General features: G+C 42.5%; 1 protein-coding gene across 1 annotated transcript in view; it reads left to right on the top strand.

Moving 5' to 3' along the window:
* LOC101857928 (ATP-dependent translocase ABCB1) overlaps positions 1 to 11,595 on the top strand; it is a 37,849-nt gene that overhangs the window by 1,227 nt on the left and 25,027 nt on the right. The window contains exons 2-9 of the mRNA XM_013091374.2: positions 212 to 322; positions 1,771 to 1,896; positions 3,536 to 3,739; positions 6,517 to 6,687; positions 8,330 to 8,491; positions 9,397 to 9,418; positions 9,962 to 10,095; positions 10,352 to 10,501. Of these exons, the coding sequence (XP_012946828.2) occupies positions 212 to 322; positions 1,771 to 1,896; positions 3,536 to 3,739; positions 6,517 to 6,687; positions 8,330 to 8,491; positions 9,397 to 9,418; positions 9,962 to 10,095; positions 10,352 to 10,501 (1,080 nt within the window). The remainder of the gene's footprint in view (positions 1 to 211; positions 323 to 1,770; positions 1,897 to 3,535; positions 3,740 to 6,516; positions 6,688 to 8,329; positions 8,492 to 9,396; positions 9,419 to 9,961; positions 10,096 to 10,351; positions 10,502 to 11,595) is intronic.

Raw genomic sequence — 11,595 nt, 5'->3', positions numbered from 1 at the left:
GTGTGTGTGTGTGTGTATGCAAAGGTATTGGCTATCTTTTGTTTTGTGTTGTTTTTGTTGTTGATGCTGTTGTTATTGTTATTGGTGTTGTTTTTGTTGTTGTTGCGTTATTGTTATTGTCGCTGCTGTTGATGTTGTAGTCGTTGTTTTTATAAGGGGAGTGACATAATGTTATACTTTGTTTTGCTTGCCTTCCCTTTGTCCTGCGCAGAAACCCATCATTGACAGTGCTTCGGACGCTGGCTTGAAACTATCTTCAATCTCTGGACATATTCGTTTTAGGAATGTACATTTTCATTATCCATCCAGACCCGAGACGAAGGTGAGTATGTTTAATGGTGAACCCCTTCAAGGGTAGGCCATGATAGCACTCCGAAGTTTTGTCATCAGCATGGATAGATCTCCCTTGGATTCATCTGTTCTTAACTAAGCTGGGCGATTGAAATCACCCACAGCGGGTATGCAGACTTCAGAATTAGAGTTGGAACTGAAACAAGAGAGGGCGTCAACCACTAAAGTAAACATGCCCTATGTGTGCCGAATGTCAGTCGTAAATTCGGCATGGTAGAAAGATGCCTTGGCTGTAGAGGGGAACGGTTAGTCTGGCTTTGAAGAGCTGACGTGAAGAGTATCTGCTGTGTATAGCGTTAAAGGTTGTCGTTACAAAAAATGTCTAAAACGTTGGGTAGCAGTTTAGGCTGCCAGGAGGTCACAGTCAAAAGTACTAAACTTTTTTTCCGTTTCGGAGCTGCTGTTGTTTGTTTTTTTTTCACCAATTCAGTGTACAACTTTCACAGATTAGGGCCCCTCGTTTGGGATCCTGACTCTTTCTGCAGCCTTTCTACTGCTACTCCTCGGCTCCTTACTGCTGTCTTTCAGCCAAACACCTGTTCTTATGGTAGGTAAGATCTAACACCCAGCCTTCTCGGATAAGGGCGAAAAATCTCGGAGGTCACGTATGCAAGTTGCACACGTTAAAGATCACTTGATGGTCTAAAATTGATGAGTAGGCTTCGGCTGCCTCCAGGGCAAAAGTCGAAATTTCCTACCAACTTAAAATGGTCAATGTGTCCCGCGCGCTCATATGACCTTATGCAGTTGCTAGAGCAGTAAAACACTAACCCAAAAGTTGAGTGAGTGAGTGAGTGAGTTAGTGAGTGAGTGAGTGAGTCGGTCGGTCAGTCAGTCAGTCAGTCAATCAGTCAGTCAGTCAGTCAGTCAGTCAGTCAGTCAGTCAGTCAGTCAGTCAGTCAGTCAGTCAGTCGGCGATTTGTGAGTAAGAGTGAGTGTGTGAGTGAGTGAGTGAGTGAGTAAGAGAGTGAGTGAGTGAGTGAGTGAGTGAATGAGTGAGTGAATAGGTGAGTTAGCAAGTGTGAGTGTGTGAGTGAGTGAGTGAGTGAGTAAGAGAGTGAGTGAGAGAGTGAGTGAGTGAGTGAGTGAGTGAGTGAGTGAGTGAGTGAGTGAGTGAGTGAGTGAATGAGTGAGTGAGTGAGTGAGTGAGTGAGTGAATAGGTGAGTTAGCAAGTTAGTGATGAAAGAAGAAAGAAAGAAAAAAAGAAAGAAAGAAAGTAGGGAGGGGATGAGGAAAAGTAGGTAAGTATGGAAGCAAGCACATCAGAGCTTTCGTCAAGCCCTTTATATCTCCCCATCTCTTATCCTTAATTAATCTATAATATAATATAATTTCTCCAACCGGGCAAGGCCTACTCTCTTTTGCATAACCTTGTCTCCAGACTTCACCTCAACATTCCGTACGTCTTATCCTTGCAGATATTGCAAGGAATCAACGTAGAGGCAACTCCAGGCCAGACGATTGCCCTTGTAGGAGCCAGCGGCTGCGGGAAAAGCACATTGGTGCAGTTGTTGTTGAGGTTCTACGATCCTCAACAAGGTCAAGTAAGTGGACATACCGTTGCCTCTGGTGTAGCGGTTACGCACATTCTTGTCCCACGCAGGAGGGTCGAGTTCGATTCACGAGTGGGGTGAAATCTTTATATCGAGTATCTTGGTATTTCTGCGGGGATGTTTTATCCCTATCATCCCGGGCTGGCCCTGATAGACAGTGTCGGAAGCCGGCTCCCGAATGATCTAAGTTGTGTCGATCGGGGTCGGGGGAGGGGGGGGGGGGGCTTACATAAAAATATCTAAAAGTAAGTGGTGGCAGATATTTTGGTATGCATTGTGTTCATGTACATGCACAAACTTCTCTTCCGCCCCACCGTTTCAACGATTTTCTCTCCCTCGGTCCCTTTTTATCCCGTCTTTTTCGTTTCTATCATGAAGTTGTCCACTTGTTGTCGTCTTTGTCGACATCGTCCTCCTTCTTCCCAGCCACCTCACCCGCTTCTTTCTTCTTCTTCTTCTTCTTCTTCTTCTTCTTCTTCTTCTTCTTCTTCTTCTTCTTCTTCTTCTTCTTCTTCTTCTTCTTCTTCTTCTTCTTCTTCTTCTTCTTCTTCTTCTTCTTCTTCTTCTTCTTCTTCTTCTTCTTCTTCTTCTTCTTTTTCTTCTTCTTCTTCTTCTTTGTCGTCGTCGTCGTCGGCGGCGGCGGCGGCGGCGGCGGCGTCGGTAGCCTAGTGATTAGGCTACCGGACTCGTAAACGTGAGATTGCGGGTTCGGGGGTTCGAGCCTCAGCTCAGTCCGACGTTTTGTCCTTGGGAAAGGCACTTTACACGAACTTCCCACTTGGCTCGGTCCTATCGGAGACGGACGTTAAACTAGGAGGTCCCGCCCCTTAAATAACCTAATAGTGTTGATAAGGGCGTTAAACCCATACCATACCAATTGTCGTCGTCGTCGTCGTCGTCATCGTCGTCATTCACCTCTCCCTCCTCCTCCTCCTCCTCCTCCCCCTCTTTCATTTTCTGCTAACTTCTATATTCCCCCCCCCCCCCTTCTGTTTCTTTCCTCATTAACTCTAATCTTGATCGATTACAGTAACAGCAACATCAGTCATAACATTGCAACAACGAACTCAGAAACAACAAACTAACCACAAGTTTGTCAATGCTTTTAAGACCAGTCTCAGTTTCAGCAAAATCAGAACCAAGCTAGCCAAATGCATTTGTCTATTTTTATGTTCCAGCTGCTACAGAAGAAGAGAAAAAAGAAAAGAAAGTAGAAGAAACAAAAAGATGATGATGATGATGATGATGATGATGATGATGATGATGATGATGATGATGAGGATGAGGATGAGGATGATGATGCGATGTAAAGTGTAGGTGGAAAAGAAGGAAAAGGCTAAAGGGGCTGGCTGTATTATAGGAATAGAAGGTGAAGGGGGAAGAATAAAGAAGGGTTTGATTTTCAAAGAGAAGTTAAGGGAGGGGGGGGTATTTACCCAGCCACCGCACCCCCACCCTTCCACCCCCCCCCTCCCCATCCTAACCAAAAGAAATAAATACGTATACGATGAATAATGACCATCATTACAACACAGCTGTTCTCTTACTATAATGTACCTGTCGTATGTACCCCTTATTAAATAATGAGTTTTTCCTCAACTTATTTGTTTCCCACGGAAATGAACAACAGATTCTGATCGACAACAAGGAGATCAGGTCTCTGAACGTCACATGGCTGAGACAGCATATAGGGGTTGTTAGTCAGGAGCCAGTCTTGTTTAACAGGACTATCGCAGAGAACATACGCTATGGACGAGACGGCGTCAGCATGGAAGAAATAGAGCTCGCTTGCAAGAAGGCTAATGCTTACGACTTCATTATGAAACTTCCCAACGTAAGTAAGGTCTTGGAAAATTGGTACCGGTAAACTGAAAACAAAAATTAAATAGAATTAAGTCAAAATTAGGAAAGAAAAGTACTGCCATTGATATATGTTAAATAGAGCTGACATTCCCGTGTGCAAAACTAATGTACTCAGCACTGTACGGACAGCAATGGGGTAAGAAACAGACGGTGCTCGCACATATTTTGATCTAAAGAAAAGAAAAAAACGCGATATGTGCCGTGTTTCTTTATTCGACAAATACAGACTTTGATTCATTCTTGGGTACATTTTTACTTTTAGTCCCGCACGCAGATGCAGAGCTTTTGGTAGCAAAATTGTTGTATTTGATGCTGCAGAACACACATTTTATTGCCACAAAAACCGTCGCAAATCAATTGTTTTCAAGAAAATCTCAAAACTAAATTTTTTAAAAATATCAAATACGGGCATGTCACCCTCCCCCAACCCCTCCCGATTCTTTTAGATCAAAAACTATTTATTTGCGAAGGATATAGGGTTAAAATTCGTGTAAAACGGATAAAAATGAACAAGACAAGTTCTATAGAATACCTAAGCATGAGATGGGAGTGAAATTAATACCTGTCTTTTTTCAGTTCTCAGATTTCTTCCGATATTTGCACCTTTCTGCTATGATTTGATCTTCCTATCATTTGGGTTGTTTTATGTTGTGTTGTGTTTACAAATGCGTGAATATATACCCAGTGGCCGTTTTCTGATTGTTGTTTTTTTTCGTCGTCGTCGTCGTCATTGTTCCGTTTGTTGTTGTTATTGTTGTTGTTCTTGTTGTAGTTGTTGTTGTTTTAATTACGAACTCCATTGTCTTTCTCAAACATCCTCCCGTTTACCCCACCCCCACCCCCACCCCCTTTTCCCTCTTTTGTACACCCTACCTCATTCTTTGTCGATCTCTTTTTGCTGTTATTTCCTTGTCGTGCTGTGTGTGAGTGTGCGAAGGTGCCGTCTTGTCTTTGTATGATTTCGGGGGAGATTGGGAAGGAGGGGGGAGGGGGGGGTTGTTTTAATGTTTCTCTTTGATCTGCTCGTGTAGTTTTTAAAAAATATTTATCTCTTATTAATTTGTTTTTGTATATGGTCACAGACAAGAGGGGGTGCTTGTACTTTTTCCTTGTGTGTGAGAGGGAGTGGTAGGTTTGGGGGTGGGTGGTGGGGAGGGGGCAGGGCCGTCTCCGTCCCTTTGATACCTTTGTCCATTTTCAAAAAGTGACTAAATTGTGTACCGTGTGTGTGTGTGAGTGTGTGTGTGAGTGTGTGTGTGTGTGTGTGTGAGTGTGTGTGTGTGTGTGTGTGTGTGTGTATTATATATGTATATATATTATAGTGGCGTCCAAAAGAAACTTGAAAATGTAATCACCCTATCATCGTGTTATTGCCTTGCAATACCCATTCATCCATCATACCAATTTAAAGCTAAATAAATTCTGCATCCTTTGACCTATAGATATTTCATCTGTGTTAAGAGACATTCGAGATATTGTCACTCAAAATTGACATTAAATATTCAGGCTTGGCAAAATTGTGCGAAATCAATTAAACGTAAAAGTGTGTGAGCGCGTATATTGACGTGCACCAACATTCTGGGAATGGACATGTATGAAATATCAAATGAAAAGAGAATAGTGTTGTCTCTGCAATGAACAGCATCTTCTGGTGATATTTTCAAACAGATTGGAAAACAGAGCAGTTATAAATACCACGCAAGACCTGGACTTGACATTACATGTGCGCATTGTTGTTTGTTTAGGAGCTATTGGTTTCGTTTAGAGCACGAAACCTTTTTTTGCCTATGGACTGTGATAGTTAAATATTGGACATTTTCATCTGTCAGTGAGGAACAGAGGCCACGAAACTGCCATGGTTTTAGGGTGGTCTGGAGTGGAATGAACAAAACTGCCTTCGTGACAGATGGGTTTGTTTAGTGAACTACATGTACATTGGGCAAGTGCTGGAACGTCATGTCTTATCCTTATTTTCATCATGGTGTCATTCAAGTAGACATCCTCAGGCATAGCAAAGCACTTTATCAAAGGGCCAATGCCACTAGACGATTCTTGGAAAACAAAATCAAATCAAAGTTGGAGAGGTTACAAGTAAAAAGCCCCGATACGAATCCTACATACTACATATATGTGAAACAGCAGATGAAGAAAAGCGGCTTTGCTCTCAATCCAGACCCTCTGTTTACACCTCTCTGTGATATTTGGGATGAAAAGACTGATAAGTATATGTATGTCCAAATTGTAATATAGTCGATGCCCAAAGTGTGCGTGCACTACACAAAACCAGTGGCTCCTAAACAAAATAACAATGACCACATTTATTGTTAAGTCAATGTTTTGCGTGGTATTTGTGATTGCTCTTTTTCCGTTTTGTTTCAAACTATCGTAATAAAATATCGTAATGAAATATTGTTTATTGCAGAGACAAAATTCTCCATTCATTGGCTATGCAATTTATGTCAATTCTACACATGATATTCATTATATATCTTACTTTGGTACTCATCATAATAAACTGGTAAAGTAAGGTAAAGAAGTTCCCGCATCCGATCCGGACATTGGGGATTGCCTTGTTAGTGAGACAACTTCCTGGGGCTTCGGCATATTGTGGTAGGGTGGCCAGTTCCATAAACTGGTAGGCCATACACATTAAAGTTGTAGCCCTTGGAGTCTCAGTTTTCAGGATTTACTCGCACAGTACACACCTCACCTCCATGTTGTTGGTTGTTGTTTTTTTATACCTTCTAGACCTATGAGACGTTGGTGGGTCAACGTGGGACTCAACTTAGTGGAGGCCAAAAACAGAGAATCGCCATTGCTCGCGCTCTCGTAAGGGATCCCAAGATATTACTTCTGGACGAGGCAACATCGGCTTTGGACAATGCCAGCGAAAGCATCGTTCAAGACGCACTGGATAAGGTAAAACAAGTCTATCCAATTTCGTCGGATCGAGATATTGTAAGGGGCTGGGGAAGTGGAGACACAAGCTGTTTGTTTTTGTTATTGTTGTTGCTTCCACTGTTGTTGCTGCTGCTGTTGCTGCTGTTGTTGTTGTTGTTGTTATTGTTGCTGTTGTTGTTGTTGTTGTTGTTGGAGATAAGAAAAGACCTTTCCGTGGCTTTCCTTTTTTTAATGGTTTAATATACAGGAGCGCACCCACTGACTCATACATACACAGAGACCCAGCCCTCCCCCCCCCCCACACACATTCATACACACATACACATACACACACAAGCATACATTCACACACACACATAAACACACACACACACACACACACACACACACACACACACACACACACACAAACACACACACACACACACACACACATGCATGAGCATGGGCACACACATGTATAGATTGGCTATGACATACACTCACACCTTCACCACTGGCCAATATTGGTATTTTCCAGTGAGCTTGTTGACCTTTCTTCCGTTTTTCGGCAGTTAGCAATCTCCCTAAATATGCCTAGCTACGCTAGGAAATACAAACGTGGGTCCCTTAGATGGCTCATTTAAGATTAAGACTTATAAATATCGCCTTCAAGCTTCAGATCTCTCCTTTCAATTGACATAATTTAGTGTCGGAACTGCTCTATACTGGCGATCGAAAGAAAGAGAGCAGTGGGACAACGTACCCTTCTCGAACAATTCTCAATCCCAAGTTGAGCGTCACGATGGGAGTATAACAGAATACAGGGACCACATGGCCACTCTCTGACATGTCTTCAACTACACAATTAACCCATGATATTCCAATATAACAATGCACCCTCGCACCTCGAACGCTACTTGGAATTAAATTCTTTAAAATCTAGAATAACGTCGCTGAAATGGACACACGGCCTGCCATTTTACCAAAATTTAACCCAGTTGAGTACCTGAGGGACAGAATTAACTGTGTTGCTAGTGACTTGAATCCCGGTCCCAGAAGCATTTTGCAGCTGCAGCAAGCCCTCCCCAGTGCCTGAAACAACATTATGCAGGAAAACTTGTGCACTCGATGTGCAGAATACACTGGTGTGATGAATGGCGATCACAAGGCGTGCTGATGTGTGAATTTCGGATTTTACCCCTGTCGTGAAATGTCCGCCATAAAAGAGACGTTTTTACTGTAAGAATAATCCTCTCACGTTGATTTATCTATGAAATACATGTACTTCATATTTCAATTTCGTGGTCGAAAGAATCATTATTTTTCTACAGGAAAGACGAATCGATCGAACATAACATAGGGTGGTACCTTTCTTTATAAAACTATTACAGCTTAAGGCTATCGCGCAGTGGATCACCAACTACTCCTATAGCATGAAAATGAGAATTTTAAAATCAAGGTTTAAATATGCTGCCCTCCTTCTCAGCCCACGATCTGGTGAGAGACCAAGTGATCTGTCTCCGAAATCACAAACAGCCGTAGAAACAAAAGTAACAACAACAGCGGATTCGAAATTCTGTAAAAGATCGACTTACCTTCCACTGAACCCTCCCCCCCCCCCCTCTTTTTCCCTCACACACACACACACCAACCACACATCTCGCTGGTTTCTCTTCAGGCACGAAAAGGTCGGACGACAATCGTCATTGCCCACCGCTTGTCAACCATACGAACAGCAGATATCATAGTTGGGATACATGAGGGTAAAGATGTGGAGAAAGGAACCCACGCCCAGCTCATGGAGAGCAAGGGTATCTACTACCAACTGTACACAAACCAGGTAAAGACGGACTGTGGCTGAGAACAAAGAAAACACTTTATACGCTTTTTAAAAAAAGCTATTGCTGTGAGCGACCAATCGCTATGGTCGTCCATTTGAAAAACAAATCGAATTTTCTTTAGTAACTTTTGGTTTCCTGTGAGCTGGACTTAAGGATTAGGAAGCTAAGATAGACTCCATTTTGTCTTATCTTTTTTTTTTCGTTGAAAATAGTAGCATTTCATCGAAAGGACCGACGTCCATTTTGTAGCAGTAACGCACTTTGTTGTCGCACACAGCAGACCCGAGTTCTGTTTCACAGCGGGGAGAAATTGTTATTGAATATCCCGATCTTTCTGCTAGGATGTTGTATCCCTCTCGGTCCGGGTTGGGTCTGACAGGCAGGGTCGAAAGCTCGCCTTCTAAAGTATCCAAATTGTGTCGATGAAGGGCGTGAAAACACTTATATTTTCAAAAAATTAATTTCATCTTAAGGCACTTCTCCCCAGAACACGAGCCGTTTTCTTACCAGGGGAAACCAAAAATTAGCGAGCTTGTAACAGTCCCACTTTCTTAGTCAACAAGTAACAGATCTAATTTCTAACTCTTAAGCATTCTTGTGTGTATGCTATTGTGACTTTGTCTTTATTTTGGTATGACAAACCTTTATTGTCTTTTGATCCCAAGTCAATATTCTCTACTCCCCCCCCCCCTCGCCTCTCCCTCCCATCCCCCCACCCCCTCCCCGTCCACCACCCTACCCCCTCCCAACCCTTACGCCTCACCTCATCCCAACCCTTACCCCTCACCCCTCCCTCCTCCTATCCCCATCTCTCACCCCCCCCCCCCCCACCTCGCCCATTAAGTAGTGTATCCTTATTAACGTAGACAACATATTGTTGACTTTGTGTTTCCTTTTGTTTCAGACGTCTGCAGAAATAGACAAAGGTATGTAGTCTAATAAATATGTCAAAATTTGATGACGCTTGCACATTGACGGAGCTGATTCATAAAATCATATTTCCGTTTTAATTTATTATGTAATATCCTATTTATAAAATTTAAGACAGCAACACAATTTGTGCACCTCTGCACCCACCCACACACCTGTCCCTGTCTCACAAATCTGAACAGCCCTATCTGAAAAGGGGGCTGTACTATTGGCATTGAACTATGGGCACATTCTCTAGGGATGTTGGATTCATCATAACAAAACCAAACTACATGTAAGATGTATGCAATGCAGTAAACATAGGAAATGTGCAGTACAGTCAACTTTTTAAAAAATGAGAAATGTCTCAACGAGGGAAAGACGCTTTGTCTGGGTTGAACTCGTAGGTTCAGCGGTGGAATTGACGGTTGCCGCCTTTTTGCGAAGCCATTTTTCAATTTTGGCAAAATGTGAATGCTTGTACAAATAAGCTTTACTACAAGTAGCATGTGTTACTTTTAGGGGTTTGTATTTCTAATTCAACATGTATTGACTCCTAGACATATTGAGCTCTGACGACGAGCACCACACCACGTCTAGACGTCTAAACGAACACGATTCTAAACGGACATCTCGAGTGAAGGATACATCAAGCAGAGGCGATGTGAAGATTGACGAAGAGGAGGAAGAGGAGGTAAGTATGCTATTTTGCAAAATAGTATAATATCCACACATGGTTTACAATTTTATGTTCCCTGTGTTGGATGGACATTGTTATCAGTTTCAAGATTGTTCGTGTCATATATGTCTGGCTCTATTCAATTCTTTTCGATTTATATTAGAAATACATGTATATATTACGTATGTGGTAGAGTGTACGTTTGCATTATTCGTGTTCTTAAAGGAAAGATTTGATAAGCCTAATATTGAGAAGATACATTTGTTGCCAGGATGATGACGGTCCGGCTAACGCCCCAGTATCCAGATTATTGAAGATGAATATGAAGGAATGGCCTTTTCTTCTCCTTGGATGCATCGCATCATTCGTCATAGGATGTTCTCAGCCAGCTTTTGCAATCATCTTCGGAGAGGCTTCAATGGTGAGAATAGTATTCTTTTAAGGGAAGTGGGTAGTTTTTCCAGCAAGCATCCGATATTTCTCGGGAAACTGAATCGACCAGAGTCCACTTATCAAAGTAAATTGTTCTGGGGGGGGGGGGGGGTTGGTCTTTTTATTTTTACGTACGGCGGAAAGAGTCCTATGAGGTGTCTCGTCGGTCATTGTTATATGCAACGGAAAAAAATGTATGTAATCATAGCAAGCCAAACTTTAATAATGTATTGTCTTTAGAGGAATTTATATAGAGGGTCAATTAAGTAGTTCGGCAGTTTTCTGTGAGTGCTTACTTACTTTTTACTTTTTCATCCTCTGTTGCCGTTAAGCATCGAGGGGAGATGCCGTTTTCTATGTTAAGCCAGCCCCGCAGCTCTTTCAGTTGTGATATTATGTTTTCTCAGGGTTTCCTTGAAGCCCTCGATCCACCTTTCATGGCCTTCCTCTTCCTTTATAGCCCGAGTGCTTGGTGTTGTAGGCTCTCGAGGCTGGCTGGCCACATCAAGGGGTTTCAATTGCAGTTGGGAGTGTCATCTCTGCCTCGGGGCCCTCTGAGGTTGACATGCAATGACTTGCTATCCACTTTGGATGTCAGCTGCTCTGGTGCACTGTTCCAATGATTGTGCTGTCCATGACTTTATGTTGTCAGCCTATAGAAGTTTCTTTCTTCCTACTGCCCTCGGCCCTTCTAGCTTACCTACTAGGATTTAATTTTATATGTGTTGCGTCTCTTTATATGTCTATGATATTGCACTTTTCTAAATTTAATTTTGTTTTTAAAAAACTAATAAAATATTCATATTTCTTCGTTCGTTTTCCTCTCTGTCTCTCAGATCTTGCCCATTTGTCTAGAATACAATAATTTGAAGGCACTGATTTTATTTTGGCTCCGTTTTATTTTCAAGTTCTTTGCCTTTGGTCCATGCATCTGATCAACACACACAGACACACACACACACACACACACATACACACACACACACACACACACACGCGCGCGCGCGCGCGCGCGCACACACACTCACACTCACACACACACTCACACACACTCACACACACTCATGCACACACACACACACA

This window comes from Aplysia californica, unplaced genomic scaffold, assembly GCF_000002075.1.
Source record: "Aplysia californica isolate F4 #8 unplaced genomic scaffold, AplCal3.0 scaffold00035, whole genome shotgun sequence".
Classification (NCBI taxonomy): domain Eukaryota; kingdom Metazoa; phylum Mollusca; class Gastropoda; order Aplysiida; family Aplysiidae; genus Aplysia; species Aplysia californica.
The sequence above is the reverse complement of the archived record's forward strand: the minus strand, read 5'-3'. Positions and strand labels throughout refer to the sequence as shown.